Source organism: Embiotoca jacksoni, unplaced genomic scaffold, assembly GCF_022577435.1.
Source record: "Embiotoca jacksoni isolate LCO1_2020_lvr unplaced genomic scaffold, fEmbJac1.0.p SCAF_152, whole genome shotgun sequence".
Classification (NCBI taxonomy): Eukaryota; Metazoa; Chordata; class Actinopteri; family Embiotocidae; genus Embiotoca; species Embiotoca jacksoni.
The window spans coordinates 12,129-29,395 of record NW_027185288.1 but is presented as its reverse complement, the minus strand read 5'-3'; the positions used below and the strand labels follow the sequence as shown (position 1 = coordinate 29,395).

The window sequence follows — 17,267 nt, the reverse complement described above, 5'->3', positions numbered from 1 at the left end:
CACGTCGTCCAGGATGGAAACGTTAAAAGCATTTTATATTGTTCCTGTTTTCTTTTTAGAACTTCACTGTACTTATGGAGTTTATAAGATGAGCTATGATTCTTACATGTTCCGTTTTATACTGTTGAAACTTTAATTTTTCACCTAATTTATTTATACACCTTTAAAAGGTCAAATCGTTTCAAATTCATTCATTTCTATTCAGAACATTTTTGCAGAATTGGAACTCTGTTGGTCTGAAATTTATGATATTAAATTGCCAATTTCTTTTGGAAAACAATGTTCATGATTAAATCGTTTCATCCTGGACCAGTGGTGAGTCTGTGATTTAAATACAGCAGGAACAATTCAAAGAGGAAAACATCCGTCCTTGTAAACATGACGCATCATTCCAGAAGCACAGACAGATGTTATACGACATTGTTATGATGTCTATCTTTAAAGTGTCCTGATGTGTCTGTCCCCTGTATGTCCTCCGATTTGTCTTCCAGAGGCTCAGGAGATGCCTGACAGCTCCAGTAAAGAGGAGGAGAAGGATGGAGAGCTCTCATCTTCAGACGATGACTCTGTGAGCTTGTTGCATGAACTGAGCGTCGGCCGAAGCAAACCGGCAGCCGAGGAGATGGACGTAACGGATGAAGGCAGCGACGACATGAAAAACAAGATGGAGATGAAGATAAATGAGCTGGACCCTCCTGAGCTCCAGATGTCCTGCTGTGAACAGTCTTCATCACGATCAGGTGAGTTTAAAGCTCCTGAAACGTCACAAATATTCCACTCGACATGTTTATCTTCATTTGTCTTACAAATCTGGTTTTATTCTTCTTCAAAGTCTCACGACAGCTGAAAATCCCCACAAAAGTCCAACTTAACAAGAGAAACGAAAAGGGAGAAAGTCTGCTGCACAAAGCCTGCAGGAGAGAAGAGCTGGCCCGCGTCAGGATGCTGATTCAGGCCGGGATCAGCGTCAACATGGCCGACTACGCGGGTCAGACACTGAACCGGGTCTTTATTCTCTCCATCTGTTCCTCATGAAGCGACGATGAATAACAAACAGACGTCTCCCACCAGGCTGGACGGCCCTCCACGAGGCCTCCTCTGTGGGCGCTGAGGAGGTGGTGGAGGAGCTGCTGCAGGCCGGAGCTGATGTTAACGCCAGGAGCTGTGAGGGAGTGACGCCGCTGCAGGACGCTGTCGACTCTGGACACTACGAGGTGACGGACAAATGTTTCATCACACGTTAAAGATGGAGCCGTGTGGCCTTTAGTTTTACTAAGTTTTACAGGCTGATTTCTTTCAGTTGAACATCACACGACTGCATCGTGTGTTTTACGTGCTGCTGCGGCATCGGCTGCAGGTTAAAAGGAGCTGACTCAGCGTGTAACAACATGCGGTGAAACGCTGGCGTGTCTCAACAGGCGGTGAAGCTCCTCCTTCTGCACGGCTCCAACCCCACAGACAGGAACCTGGGAGGCCTGAGCGCTCTGGACCTGGCCACGCAGGACGACATCAAGGAGCTGCTCGCCACTTTCCAGGAATCCTCTGACATGAATGTGAAGTGTCGTAAAGTTCGACACGGACAACGAGGTGAGACGTCAGCTCACGCAGATCAAACGGGGATCAGAGCCTTTTCATGGAGACACCCGGACGTGGTCGTACCGGGAACATTGTCCAGAAACAGCTCAGACAAACATATCTCACCTCTCGCAGCCTCCCAAACATTTCTAGTTTGCTTCTTCTTGAAGATGAGCAACCAGGTTTCACTTCAACCAGCAACAAACACAAACGAACTGCTGTCCATCATTACGCTCAGCATCCTCCCAACACTCCCATCTTCTCAACACGTCGAAGCACACATCTGGCTAAGAACTTTCTGCATGTTTAGAAACTTTCTTGGATTGGAAATGTCAGTTTTCTGTTGAAGTCTGATGGCGATGAGAGTTTCCCACGCCGTCAGTGGAGGATAACACATGATCCAGCTCCTGAATGGGCCTGACAGATGCTTCAGATCTGAGAAGAGTGATTGTAGTGGAGGCGGAGTTCAGTCTGTCATGTCGTTCAGTTTACAACGTGGTCCCGATAACGTTAACGAGATCCTGCTGTGACAGAGAGAGAGGGAACAAAACCAGAACACTAGTTTATACACAGGATCCAAAAAGAAGGCAACGTAATGGGAGCTTTTAATCTGAAAGGTCCAGGAAACGATGACAGATAGAAACCGTGTGTTCGATCTGTTTCTGACTTCCCACTGTGAGTCTCTGGTTTGTTGGAGCGGTGATGTGAGTGCAGGACTGTTTCAGGTGCTTCGTCCTCTCGGCCTGCCATCGGCTGCAGTCCAGGCTGCCGTGACACAGCAGAGCTGCGATCCAGAGAGCCTGCTGACATCCAGCCCAGAAACAGAGACACCAGCACGGATAACGTGAGAGCTCTTCACTGTGGACACATTTATAATGAGGCTGGATTTAGTGTTCAACTCTTCTTTAAACCACTGCAGTGCAGCTCTGCATCACTTTATTCATTCTGCTTTGATGTGGGACGTTTTCTTTCTAGCCGAGTCATTCAGAGGCCGTCTCAGTGGTTCTGGAGGAGGTCCGGAGGAAACAGGCTGAAATGTCCACGTGGCCTCTGACAGGTGTGAAGGATGCAGGTAAAGCAGTCGTAATGTGGATTTAACTTCTTTAATTATAGCCAATATGAGCGCAGCATTTCCAACTGACAAACACTGTCAGAAGGACACGGAGTCCGTTTCCTTTACTGAAGCTGAGCCGTGTTTCAGGCCGACATCACGCAGCTCTCACACACATCCACAGAGAGCTGACGGAGGTGTTCACCAGGCAGCGTGAGGAGAAGGACAATCTGTCCCGGGGATACCGGTCAGTCCCACAACACCTCTCACCTCTCACGATGCTTTCATATCAACAATATGTACAAATTACATCAAGTGAACTCGTACTTTGTTCTTGAAGAAGTTGGGGCTTATTATAAAATGCAATAAAAAAGTACAATCTGTGATTTGTTAATTCTCTTTTTATTTAAATGATAAAGTATTAAAAAAAAAAAAAAAAATAAAAAAAAAGCTGTAGGTGTTTTCCCTCACCAATGTATTTAAAACAAATTTAAATGCAACAACACATTTAAAGAAAGTCAAGCTTAGAAAGAGGAAAAATAAACATGAAAAGTTAACAGACTAACTTTGTTCCCTAAACTGAGCTGAGAGGCTGCAGAGACTCCACAGATCTGACTTTTAAAACAGGAAATGTATAATTTATCTTCATTCATTGCTTAAAAACAGTGGATGAAGTGCATTATTATTAAAATGAATCAATGTTTTAGCATACATTTTATTCATGTTAATTTATGTAGCACCAAACTCACGGCTCAGAAAACCAGAAGATGTATTATGATCTAAAAAGAACAAGACTGGAACAAAACAAAAGAACAAAAAGAGAACTAGACGAGAGCTGATCGAAGAAGGTCAAAGGCTCAACAACATGAACTGGACACACAAAGTGACCAGGAGGGAATGAAAACCTGAATATATACTGATTGGAAAGTGAGAGCAGCTGAGGCTGATTAGGGAACAGAGAGCAGGTGAGGTGGGCGTGGCCAGCAGGTAACACAGGGAGAGAGGGAGGACCACAGGTGAACACAAAAGGACAGACTTTCAAAATAAAACAGGAAACAACAGGGAGAGAATCACTGGTGAACACAAAAGGACAGAGACTTTCAAAATAAAACAGGAAACAGAATCACTGGTGAACACAAAAGGACAGAGACTTTCAAAATAAAACAGGAAACAGAGAGAGAATCACTGGTGAACACAAAAGGACAGAGACTTTCAAAATAAAACAGGAAACAACAAGGAAAGGATCACAGGTGAACACAAAAGGACAGAGACTTTCAAAATAAAACAGGAAACGGAGAGAGAGAATCACAGGTGAACACAAAAGGACAGAGACTTTCAAAATAAAACAGGAAACAACAAGGAAAGGATCACAGGTGAACACAAAAGGACAGAGACTTTCAAAATAAAACAGGAAACGGAGAGAGAGAATCACTGGTGAACACAAAAGGACAGAGACTTTCAAAATAAAACAGGAAACAACAAGGAGAGAGAATCACTGGTGAACACAAAAGGACAGAGACTTTCAAAATAAAACAGGAAACAACAAGGAGAGAATCACTGGTGAACACAAAAGGACAGAGACTTTCAAAATAAAACAGGAAACGGAGAGAGAGAGAATCACTGGTGAACACAAAAGCGTAGAGACTTTCAAAATAAAACAGGAAACAGAATCACTGGTGAACACAAAAGGACAGAGACTTTCAAAATAAAACAGGAAACAGAGAGAGAATCACTGGTGAACACAAAAGGACAGAGACTTTCAAAATAAAACAGGAAACAACAAGGAAAGGATCACAGGTGAACACAAAAGGACAGAGACTTTCAAAATAAAACAGGAAACGGAGAGAGAGAATCACAGGTGAACACAAAAGGACAGAGACTTTCAAAATAAAACAGGAAACAACAAGGAAAGGATCACAGGTGAACACAAAAGGACAGAGACTTTCAAAATAAAACAGGAAACGGAGAGAGAGAATCACTGGTGAACACAAAAGGACAGACTTTCAAAATAAAACAGGAAAAAACAAGGAAAGGATCACAGGTGAACACAAAAGGACAGAGACTTTCAAAATAAAACAGGAAACAACAAGGAGAGAGAATCACTGGTGAACACAAAAGGACAGAGACTTTCAAAATAAAACAGGAAACGGAGAGAGAGAGAATCACTGGTGAACACAAAAGCGTAGAGACTTTCAAAATAAAACAGAAAACATCGGACTGAAAGTCAAGAACAGAAGACAGGTTCAATAAATAGCTAGAGTAACTGTCAAAATAAAGCAGGACACAATCTTGAAATAATGATCAAACTATATGAAATGATGACACCCTTTTTAAATTCTGCAGATTATAATGTTTTGCATTGAACCAACAAAAGCTGCTTTAGATGTTAAATTGAGGATTTATTAAAAGCTGCTTCATTCAAATCTTTACAAATAGTTTAACATTCATAATTAAGAGGTAGGAGGAGCCAAAATAAAAGCAGCACAGTGCTGGGGTTCAGATATTATCTCATAGATTTCAGTTCTACACATCTTTCTTTGAGTGTTTCTCTTCAGAGAGATTTTGGTTTGATTCTTCAACATCTGTTGCGGTCCTGTTAATAATATTAATCTGAATCGGTTATTGGCAGGAGCGTGTTGGACTCCCCTCGTCACCACGTGTTGAAAAGTCGACTCTCCTCCCTCGCTACATGTCAGACGAACTTGATGGAAGTCCTCCAGCAGCAGATGCAGGTGGTGGAGACTTATGTTTCCATGAAGGCTGCACTGTCAGCCCCCCGCCGTCAGCCGGCCTCTAAACCTCCAGGAGCCCCCCGCCGTCAGCCGGCCTCTAAACCTCCAGGAGCCCCCCGCCGTCAGCCGGCCTCTAAACCTCCAGGAGCCCCCCGCCGTCAGCCGGCCTCTAAACCTCCAGGAGCCCCCCGCCGTCAGCTGGCCTCTAAACCTCCAGGAGCCCCCCGCCGTCAGCTGGCCTCTAAACCTCCAGGAACCCCCCGCCGTCAGCCGGCCTCTAAACCTCCAGGAGCCCCCCGCCGTCAGCTGGCCTCTAAACCTCCAGGAGCCCCCCGCCGTCAGCCGGCCTCTAAACCTCCAGGAGCCCCCCGCCGTCAGCTGGCCTCTAAACCTCCAGGAGCCCCCCGCCGTCAGCCGGCCTCTAAACCTCCAGGAGCCCCCCGCCGTCAGCCGGCCTCTAAACCTCCAGGAGCCCCCCGCCGTCAGAAGGAAAGAAAGGCAGCGGCCACACGGGCCGGCCCGGTGAGATCACCCTCCAAGAAGCTCCCAGAGCCCAGAGGTTGTTCTCACACTGATGGCAGCTCACAGACAGGAAACTTCAAAATAAAAGGGAAGAACGGTCTGATCCAGAGAGGAGCTGAGGAGCGTGTCCGATGTCTGTCTGAGCTCGTACATGGAGGAGTCATCCCGAGGGGAGGAGCTCTGCAGCTGCTGCTGAAGGTCTGTTCTGGTAGAGGTGGTAGCACACATTATCACATCATAAATGAATAATTAGACCACAGATGACCAGAAGTTCTACATTTAAAGGAACAACAGTGAGTGACAGGCTCCATGTTTGACCTCTGAACTCTGCAGGGTCAGTGTTACCGGGCCTGTGTGCTGCCAGACGGCTCCATCATGAGTGAAGACCGGATGCACCGGACTCCAGAGGGCTGGCTGGAGTCCATCCTGGGTCACAACATCCCCGTCAGCGCCACGTACGCCCGGGACAAGGTGAGACACCCGGGACAAGGTGAGACACCCGGGACAAGGTGAGACACCCGAGACAAGGTCAGACACCCAAGACAAGGTGAGACACCCGGGACAAGGTGAGACACCCGGGACAAGGTCAGACACCCGAGACAAGGTCAGACACCCGGGACAAGGTCAGACACCCGGCACAAGGAGACACATCCGGGACAAGGAGACACACCCGGCACAAGGTCAGACACCTGCTCGTCTTCGTCTCATCATCAGAAAGGCTGCAGAGACAGAAAATAGTTTTAAATCTGACATGAATCTACTTAATAATAATAATAATAATAACAATAATAATAATAAAAAACTTTATTTTATATAATAAATGCAGCTCAGTGCTTCACAGCAAGAAAAGCCAGCTGGTCCGGGCAGGATCAGGTGGGAGCCGTAACCAAGGCAGACAGGCAGCAGACTGGAGAGACTTGTGTGGTTCCCACGGTCCGACACCAGAGGGCAGCAGACTGGATACTTGCAACACAGGGTAGCAGGCAGGATGAAGCGGGTGGTAGTCCACGACACGGAGGAACTGGAGCCGACGGATGGCCGGTAGCACTAGCGACAGGTTGTGGGTGAGGTGACGTAGCTGACAGTATGGACCGACACCTGATGACTGCAGGACCACGGTTCATATAGTCTGAGGAGGTGATTAGTGAGATGAGCAACCAGGAGGTGGTGATCAGCAGGATTGGTGGCAGCTGCTCGGACTGATGAGGGGCGTGGCCATGGAGGTGACTGGAGGAGAGGAGGACAGAACAAAACACAAGCACATGGAAAAACACAACAAATACACCAGGGAATGACAGGACACATGAGGAGAGGAGGTCTGGGGAAACAAAGGTCAGAGCACAGGGTCAGACAGGGATCCTGACTGCAATCCCAGCGAGTGCCACTAGAGGTCGGCTCCAAAAAGCCTCCGGCTCCATAGACTCCCATTCAACTTCTCTCATCAAATCCAAAGTGAATAAAATGTGTCCATCAGTTATCTCGGTGTTGTTAGCTAAAGTCACTCCTTCTTATTAGTTTTCTGGAGGTCCATCTGAAAATAATCCCTCATTCATTAGAAAAGAAGATTCAAGAAGACCTGTTTTTGGGGGCGTGTCTGTTTGATTGACAGGCCTGTGGTGCAGTCAGGTTACAGCTATCGGTGGGCGGGACGTAGTATCGTCAGGTTTCCAATCAGATCGGTCAGATCCACCGCTGGCTCCTCCCCCAGCTCGTCCAAATATGGTCACTTCCTGCTCCAAACCGCTCCGAACTAGCAAAGATGGTGACGGACAGAATCTGAACTGGAGGATTCATAACGTTCACAAACCAACGATGACATCACTGATGGTTAATGACATCACTGATGGTTGATGACATCACTGATGGTTAAAACTGATGGTTGCGGTCAGAAATAATGATGTAAAAACCTCTGATTCTTCTGTCCAGCAGCAGTGGAGAACAAACACGTTGTGTTCAGGAACAGCTGCAGCTTCCTCACACGCTTTTAATTTGAAAATCCTTTATGTTGGTGGCCCCGCCCCCTTCCTCTACGGAGTCAAGATGGCGACCGTTTGTTATTCATTAAGCGTCCGTCAGATGTCAGTGTGGTTTCTGAGTTATGTTTCCAGGATGATGTAGTTGGATGTACAGAATCAGACGGACTCCCTCAGACTTCTGTCTCCATGGAGACACACGGGCTGTTAGCGTGTTCACTGTGGACACACGCCTCCTCCATCCGTTCCCTGTCAGTGATGATGAAGGACGTGATAGTCCATCAGGTGTCTCATAACCACCAGGACACGCTGATCCTCATTAATAAGTCATCATCGATAAACAGATGGTCAATGTTTGTCTCCAGGTGACCTTCAGAGACAGACATCTGTCCTCCCACTTCCTGGACGGAGAGGACGACGCCCACACGCCTCCTCTTCAAGAGCCTGTTGGACAGCGGTGGGCGGAGCCTCCTCAGGATCAGCTGACCTCAGGTCACTACACACTACACACACACTACACACACTCTACACACACTCTACACACACTCTACACACACTACACACACACTACACACACTACACACACACTACACACACACTACACACACACTACACACACACTACACACACTACACACACACACTACACACACTACACACACTCTACACACACTCTACACATAGTACACACACTACACACACTCTACACACACTACACACTACACACACTACACACACTCTACACACACTCTACACACACTACACACACACTACACACACACTACACACACACACTACACACACTACACACACACTACACACACTACACACACTCTACACACACTCTACACATAGTACACACACTACACACACTCTACACACACTACACACACTACACACACTCTACACACACACTACACACACTCTACACACACTACACACACTCTTCACACTCTACACACTCTACACACACTACACACACACACTACACACACTACACACACTCTACACACACACTACACACACACTACACACACTACACACACTACACACACTCTATACACACTACACACACTACACACACTCTACACATACTACACACACACTACACACACTACACACTCTACACACACTACACACACACTACACACACTACACACTCTACACACTCTACACACACACACTACACACACACACACACACTACACACACTCTATACACACTACACACACTACACACACTCTACACATACTACACACACACTACACACACTACACACTCTACACACACTACACACACACTACACACACACTCTACACACACTACACACACTACACACACTCTTCACACTCTACACACTACACACACACACTACACACACTACACACACTCTACACACACTACACACACACTACACACACTACACACACACTACACACACTACACACACACACTACACACACACACACACACTACACACACTCTATACACACTACACACACTACACACACTCTACACATACTACACACACACTACACACACTACACACTCTACACACACTACACACACACTACACACACACTCTACACACACTACACACACTACACACACTCTTCACACTCTACACACTACACACACACACTACACACACTACACACACTCTACACACACTACACACACACTACACACACTACACACACACTACACACACTACACACACACACTACACACACTCTACACACACTACACACACTCTACACACTCTACACACACTACACACACACACTACACACACTACACACACTCTACACACACACTACACACACACTACACACACTCTACACACACTCTACACACACTACACACACTACACACACTACACACACTCTACACACACACACTACACACACACACACACACTACACACACTCTATACACACTACACACACACTACACACACTACACACACTCTACACATACTACACACACACTACACACACTACACACTCTACACACACACTACACACACTACACACACTCTACACACACTACACACACTACACACACTACACACACTACACACACTACACACACACACTACACACACACACACACTACACACACTCTATACACACTACACACACTCTACACATACTACACACACACTACACACACTACACACTCTACACACACTACACACTACACACACACTACACACTCTACACACACTACACACTACACACACTCTACACACACTACACACTACACACACACTACACACTCTACACACACTACACACACTCTACACACACTACACACTCTACACACACTCTACACACACACACTACACACACACACACACACTACACACACTCTATACACACTACACACACACACTACACACACTACACACACTACACACTCTACACACACTCTACACACACACACTACACACACACACACTACACACACTCTATACACACTACACACACACACTACACACACTACACACTCTACACACACTACACACTACACACACACTACACACTCTACACACACTACACACTACACACACTCTACACACACTACACACACTACACACACTACACACTCTACACACACTACACACTCTACACACACTACACACTCTACACACTAATAATAATAATAATAATAATAATAATAATAATAGGTAATTGATGTCATGTCTCAGCTGGAGGTCCAACCCAGCTGATTGAAATGTGTCTGAAACAGAACCTTTGGGTCTGAATGATGCGTCTCCTGATTCTTCAGAATCTGCCGGCCCGAACCCGCTGATGAAGATCAGGATCATTCACCTGGTGGAGGAGGAGGAGCTTCTGCCGAACGCCGTGATGGAGCGCTGCTGGGAGGAGCTGTTAAAGAGCGACGGTGAGGACTGGACCGGAGAACCTCTGAGGCTCCACCACTGGGTTTGACCTTTGACCTGAGGAGACGCATTGGATCTGCTGTGGTTCTGGTTCTGGTGTCACAGCAGGAGGATCAGAGTGTATTCACCCATGTTTGTTCTCTCCCATCACACTGGCTGGTCGGTGTGTCAGTGCTGCTTCATTTATCACTTCATTTATCACTTTATTCATCACTTCATTTATCACTTCATTTATCACTTTATTCATCACTTCATTTATCACTTCATTTATCACTTTATTTATCACTTCATTTATCACTTCATTTATCACTTTATTTATCACTTCATTTATCACTTCATTTATCACTTCATTTATCACTTCATTTATCACTTCATTTATCACTTTATTTATCACTTCATTTATCACTTTATTTATCACTTCATTTATCACTTCATTTATCACTTTATCCATCACTTCATTTATCACTTCATTTATCACTTTCTTTATCACTTCATTTATCACTTTATTTATCACTTCATTTATCACTTTATTCATCACTTTCTTTATCACTTCATTTATCACTTTATTTATCACTTCATTTATCACTTCATTTATCACTTTATTTATCACTTCATTTATCACTTCATTTATCACTTTATTCATCACTTCATTTATCACTTCATTTATCACTTTCTTTATCACTTCATTTATCACTTTATTTATCACTTCATTTATCACTTCATTTATCACTTCATTTATCACTTTATTTATCACTTCATTTATCACTTCATTTATCACTTTATTCATCACTTCATTTATCACTTCATTTATCACTTCATTTATCACTTTATTCATCACTTTCTTTATCACTTCATTTATCACTTTATTTATCACTTCATTTATCACTTCATTTATCACTTTCTTTATCACTTTATTTATCACTTTATTTATCACTTTATTTATCACTTCATTTATCACTTCATTTATCACTTTCTTTATCACTTCATTTATCACTTCATTTATCACTTCATTTATCACTTCATTTATCACTTTCTTTATCACTTTATTTATCACTTCATTTATCACTTTATTCATCACTTCATTTATCACTTCATTTATCACTTCATTTATCACTTTATTCATCACTTTCTTTATCACTTCATTTATCACTTCATTTATCACTTCATTTATCACTTTATTTATCACTTCATTTATCACTTCATTTATCACTTCATTTATCACTTTCTTTATCACTTTATTTATCACTTCATTTATCACTTCATTTATCACTTTCTTTATCACTTTATTTATCACTTCATTTATCACTTTATTTATCACTTCATTTATCACTTCATTTATCACTTCATTTATCACTTTATTTATCACTTTATTCATCACTTTATTTATCACTTCATTTATCACTTTCTTTATCACTTCATTTATCACTTTATTTATCACTTTCTTTATCTCTTTATAAAGGTCTCAGACTGATCTTATGAAGGAGGGTTATTAGTCATTAATTGCAGGTTCCTCTGTTTGCGTTGTTAAATGATGATTTCTAATTGATCCAGCATTAAATCTGTAAAAGGTCCAAAGGTGTGTGTGTGGTTCACGTCCTGCTTCACTTCCTTTCATTTTTATTTATTCTGCTTGTGGTGATGCACAAATTTCTCAAGAAAAATATCAACAGACAACAAACTCATATTCATACATTTCATGAGCGAGAGGAAACATGTTCCCTGAACAACCTTTAAATTATTTTAACAGAATTACAGGTAAATAAACACATGGAGCTGAAGACCAAAAGTCCTTCTACATCCTCTGATTAAACAACAAACTGCTTCCGTAGGTTTCCTGGTCATATTCTGCTTTTGGCTGCACATAATTAATCATCTTTGTGACTGCATAACTAATAACTCTTTTATTTCCAATAGTCCTGCTCTCTTTTATCCACGTTATAAATCATTCTCACTTTATTTCTTTATATCGGCCCACACGATCACTGAAGCAGAATCATTGAACGCTTCGTTGCTTTACTTTGTTCAAACAGAAATATTCTTCCACTCTTGTTTTTAATAAGATGTTGAACTCTTTCGTCCATCAGACACTTCTTCAACATGAACTCCACCTGCACCAGTGAAACGTTTCCATCCTGCTTCCTGTCAGCAAAGACCATGAACTCAGTTTGGTTCAGATTCAGGAGAATCTGTTCTTATTAAACCACTTTTTAAGTAGAAACATTTCATTTTTTGTGAATTTGCAGCTGATGTGTAACAGAGTCAAAGATCCGGATCGCTGCCTCCTTCCTGGTGCCGAAGAGGTTAATGATGACTGAGTGGGAGGGAGTGTGTGTGTGTGTGTGTGTGTGTGTGTGTGTGTGTGTGTGTGTGTGTGTGTGTGTGTGTGTGTGTGTGTGTGTGTGTGGCGGACTGCAGCCCGGGACGGGACGCTGCCCCTCCGGGGAACAGCTCCAGTCTGAGATGGAGCTCCGGACGTGGCGGACGGACTCGGGACCGCTCGGCTCGGCACGCATGTGGTGAGTTTCCTGAACCCGGACGAACCCTCCAGAACCACGCTGAGAGTTGGACACGGGTTGTGGAGGAAATTGTAGAAGGATGGATGCTGTTGGACGGACCGTCTGGTTCCTGGAGGAAGACGTCCTGACCCAGATCCCCGGACCAGATCCTGTTGTTCTGCTGAATCAGCTGGATGGTGTCTCGGTCCGGTTCCTCTGCAGGGTCTGACGGCGGGAGAAGTTGTTCCGACATGACAGGCGATCAGAGACACCTTTAGAGAGCCAGGTAAGTTTCACTGGCTGATATTCAACTTCCTGACGAACACAACTGTCACAGTTAAAGTTCAGGTGATGTCCGGTCGGAGCAGATCTGTCTGAACTGAGCTCAGTAAGGACATCTTTACAGAAAGAAACGGCTTAAAATGGCATGTCAGGGAAAAATATGTCACGTGATACGCGTCATGTAAGTGGTCGTGGCATCTTTATTACAGAATTATATCCACAGACTGGATATAAAACTACAGACGATATAAAACCACAGACTGGATATAAAACCACAGACTGTTTATAAAAGAGTTCGTAGCTTCAGGTCTGTAAAATGGTTCTGATCCAGAAGTGTCTTCAGCTGCAATACCAGCGAGTGCCACTAGAGGTCGGCTCCAAAAAGCCTCCGGCTCCATAGACTCCCATTCAACTTCTCTCATCAAATCCAAAGTGAATAAAATGTGTCCATCAGTTATCTCGGTGTTGTTAGCTAAAGTCACTCCTTCTTATTAGTTTTCTGGAGGTCCATCTGAAAATAATCCCTCATTCATTAGAAAAGAAGATTCAAGAAGACCTGTTTTTGGGGGCGTGTCTGTTTGATTGACAGGCCTGTGGTGCAGTCAGGTTACAGCTATCGGTGGGCGGGACGTAGTATCGTCAGGTTTCCGATCAGATCGGTCAGATCCACCTCTGGCTCCTCCCCCAGCTCGTCCAAATATGGTCACTTCCTGCTCCAAACCGCTCCGAACTAACAAGATGGTGACGGACAGAATCTGAACTGGAGGATTCATAATGTTCACAAACCAACGATGACATCACTGATGGTCGATGACATCACTGATGGTTCTGATTGGTCAGGACGTTTGTCTGAGGTTCAGTAGTCGGTTCTGATTCTGTAGTTGGTGGGCTGAAGGTTCTGGGATGACTCAGTGAATTGTTTTAGTACAAGTTTACCTGAGCGACCGTCCAGTAAGTCTAATCAACATGTAAAACTGTATTACAGTAATAATGATGACTATGATAATAATAATAATAATAATGATAATAATAATAAAGTTATTCTTCATGTATTTTTCATTCCCAGAATGAGAATAAGATGTGGCCTCTACATCCATAGATTGAGACACCGGTGCTTCCTGTTCTGTGTGTCTCTGCTGGTCGTCTGTCTGCTGAAGCTGGTGTCCATCAAAGTGACGGTGTGGGACAGCGTCTACATTCAGCCCTATGGAGTCTCCGTCAGCATGTCCACCATCCGCGTCAACTGCACCGCCATTTACGAGCTGGATCCGGTGGAGGTGGGCCGGGCTCTGGAGGTGAAGCGGAAGGCGGTGGTGGACGTGGGCGACGACAGCACGGTGAGTCTGACCTCCGACTGCCGGGCCTTCGTCGGGGCGCGGGGGTACGGGGACGTCCCGGTGCTGCAGGCGGAGCGCGGCTTCCCGCTGGCCTACATCCTGGTGGTGCACAAGAACGCCCCGATGGTGGAGCGCATCCTTCACGCCATCTACGCGCCGCACAACATCTACTGCCTCCACTACGACCAGAAGTCCTCGCCGGCCTTCATCCAGGCCATGAAAAACCTGGCTCGGTGCGTCCCGCACGTCTTCATCGCGTCCCAGCTGGAGTCGGTGGAGTACGCCCACATCAGCCGGCTCAACGCCGACCTCCACTGCCTCTCCGACCTGCTGAGGTCAGAGGTCGAGTGGAAGTACGTCATCAACCTGTGCGGCCAGGACTTCCCTCTGAAGTCCAACGGCGAGCTGGTGTCGGAGCTGCAGCGGCTGAACGGCAGCAACATGCTGGAGTCCAGCCGACCCAGCGAGCTGAAGAAGCAGCGCTTCAGCTTCAGCCACCAGCTGAAAAACGTCCCGTACGAGTACCACCGGATTCCCGTCAAAACCGCCGTGGCCAAGGCTCCGCCTCCTCACGGGATCCAGATGTTCATCGGGAGCGCGTACTTCGTCCTGTCCCGGGACTTCGTGAGTCACGTCAGCAGCAGTCAGGTGGCGAAGGACTTCCTGTCCTGGTCGGCAGACACGTACTCTCCGGACGAACACTACTGGGCCACTCTGGTCCGGGTCCCCGGGGTCCCGGGACACATTCCCAGGACCGAGCCGGACATCACGGACCTGAGGAGTAAGACCCGGCTGGTGAAGTGGAACTACCTGGAGGGGGTTCTGTACCCGGCCTGCACCGGGACGCACATGAGGAGCGTCTGCATCTACGGAGCGGCGGAGCTCCGGTGGCTCCTCAACTACGGACACTGGTTCGCCAACAAGTTCGACCCCAAGGTGGACCCGGTTCTGATCCGCTGCCTGGAGGAGAAGCTGCTGGAGAAACGCCAGCAGGCGCAGACGGGACACTGACAGGAAGAGGAAGTGGGACTTTTACTAGATCTGATGAGGTTGTGAACCAGCAGTCTGTTTGTGATGCGTCCCGTCCCAGTGAGGAGAAGCTGATCGGTGAGTTCTCCTGAACGCTGCAGCATGAGGAGGTGGAGGAAGAAGAGGAGGAGGACGAGGAGGAGGACAAGGAGGAGGACGAGGAAGAGGAGGAGGAGGAGGCACCACAAACAGGAAGTGATTCAACTTTCATTATTCCATCATCGTCAGGTCCTGAGTTACACGGACATTAGTGATGTCACCATGAACATCGGGTTGACATCAAACAGAAACCGTCGAGACGCTTCAGAGGACGACGACATCTTTAACAACTTTCACTTCAATTCAAACAAGAACATTTAAAAACTACAGTTTGTGCTGATGTTTGTGAGGAAAACAGAAACACAACATTAAGATTCATTTCATTGAATTATATCCACACTGGAAGTCACCTGTGTTTGTGTTTGTGTGTTTCTGTTTGTGTTTGTGTGTTTCTGTTTCTGTTTCTGTTTGTGTTTGTGTTTGTGTGTTTGTGTTTGTGTGTTTGTGTTTGTGTGTTTCTGTTTCTGTTTGTGTGTTTGTGTTTGTGTGTTTCTGTTTGTGTGTTTGTGTTTGTGTGTTTGTGTTTGTGTTTGTGTGTTTGTGTTTGTGTGTTTCTGTTTGTGTGTTTCTGTTTGTGTTTGTGTGTTTGTGTTTGTGTTTGTGTGTTTGTGTTTGTGTGTTTCTGTTTGTGTTTGTGTGTTTGTGTGTTTCTGTTTGTGTTTGTGTGTTTGTGTTTCTGTTTGTGTATGTTTGCTGTCTGTTTTTTTCTGGGTGTGATGATGATGAAGATGATGATGACGAAGATGATGATGAAGGTGGTGATGATGATGGTGGTGGTGATGATGATGATGATGATGATGAAGATGATGACGAAGATGATGATGAAGATGGAGGATATTTCATGTTCAGAGGACTTGAAGCTGTTTGAAATCTGCATTTTGACAGTTGAAGTGTTTAAAGTTGATGTTGTCTGTTTCCCACTGAAGGAGGAAGAACATGTCAGCTTCAGACCTGTCAATCAAACCCCCCACACAGTGTTTATGTTTCTACTGCGTGGTCACTGAGCCTGTTAGATTATTAATAAATATCAAACATATAAGAATTTGAAAAAATAAAACTGTCCATCTCTACAGTAAAACTTGTAAACAGATTATTTGCTTGCGTTTCTTTTCTTTTTGTTTTCCGCTGTCTGACGTCTGCTTTACAGTTCGGACACAACTTTCAGGGGTGCGTCCTCATTGGCTGATGAATGTTTGAGTGACAGGGCAGGCTGCAGGTGAGGACTCTGACGGTGGTCCTGGATCAGGTGACGGCACTTTAAGATT

The 17,267-nt window shown here is 45.2% G+C and overlaps 2 protein-coding genes across 5 annotated transcripts; both read left to right on the top strand.

Annotated features, from left to right (window-relative positions):
* The first annotated feature begins 451 nt into the window (after positions 1-451).
* On the top strand, positions 452-2,985 carry LOC138198476 (BRCA1-associated RING domain protein 1-like). Of its 3 annotated transcripts, none has more exons than XR_011178276.1 (5): positions 452-740; positions 833-988; positions 1,072-1,214; positions 1,419-2,419; positions 2,551-2,985. XR_011178276.1 is itself a non-coding variant. In XM_069149907.1 (4 exons), exons 1-4 carry the CDS (start codon positions 452-454, stop codon positions 1,920-1,922), a joined length of 1,092 nt encoding a protein of 363 aa, XP_069006008.1. In that variant the 3' UTR covers positions 1,923-2,985. The 3 variants fall into 3 exon arrangements, 1 of the variants encoding a protein (XP_069006008.1); XR_011178277.1 differs by having other exon boundaries at positions 1,419-2,647; positions 2,777-2,985; XM_069149907.1 differs by having other exon boundaries at positions 1,419-2,985.
* Positions 2,986-13,238: 10,253 nt separating this feature from the next.
* On the top strand, positions 13,239-17,067 carry gcnt4a (glucosaminyl (N-acetyl) transferase 4a). Of its 2 annotated transcripts, none has more exons than XM_069149902.1 (2): positions 13,239-13,541; positions 14,637-17,067. In XM_069149902.1, the coding sequence occupies exon 2, from the start codon at positions 14,761-14,763 to the stop codon at positions 15,883-15,885; it is 1,125 nt and encodes a 374-aa protein (XP_069006003.1). In that variant the 5' UTR covers positions 13,239-13,541; positions 14,637-14,760; the 3' UTR covers positions 15,886-17,067. The 2 variants fall into 2 exon arrangements, with proteins under 2 accessions (XP_069006003.1, XP_069006002.1); XM_069149901.1 differs by having other exon boundaries at positions 14,604-17,067.
* The last annotated feature ends 200 nt before the right edge of the window (positions 17,068-17,267 follow it).

Coding starts and splice junctions, on each gene's coding strand:
- LOC138198476 (XM_069149907.1), top strand. CDS start 452: ATGTGTCTGTCCCCTGTATGTCCTCCGATTTGTCTTCCAGAGGCTCAG. Junction 741..832: donor ACAGTCTTCATCACGATCAG/GTGAGTTTAAAG, acceptor TCTTCTTCAAAG/TCTCACGACAGCTGAAAATC. Junction 989..1,071: donor CAACATGGCCGACTACGCGG/GTCAGACACTGA, acceptor GTCTCCCACCAG/GCTGGACGGCCCTCCACGAG.
- gcnt4a (XM_069149901.1), top strand. CDS start 14,605: ATGAGAATAAGATGTGGCCTCTACATCCATAGATTGAGACACCGGTGC.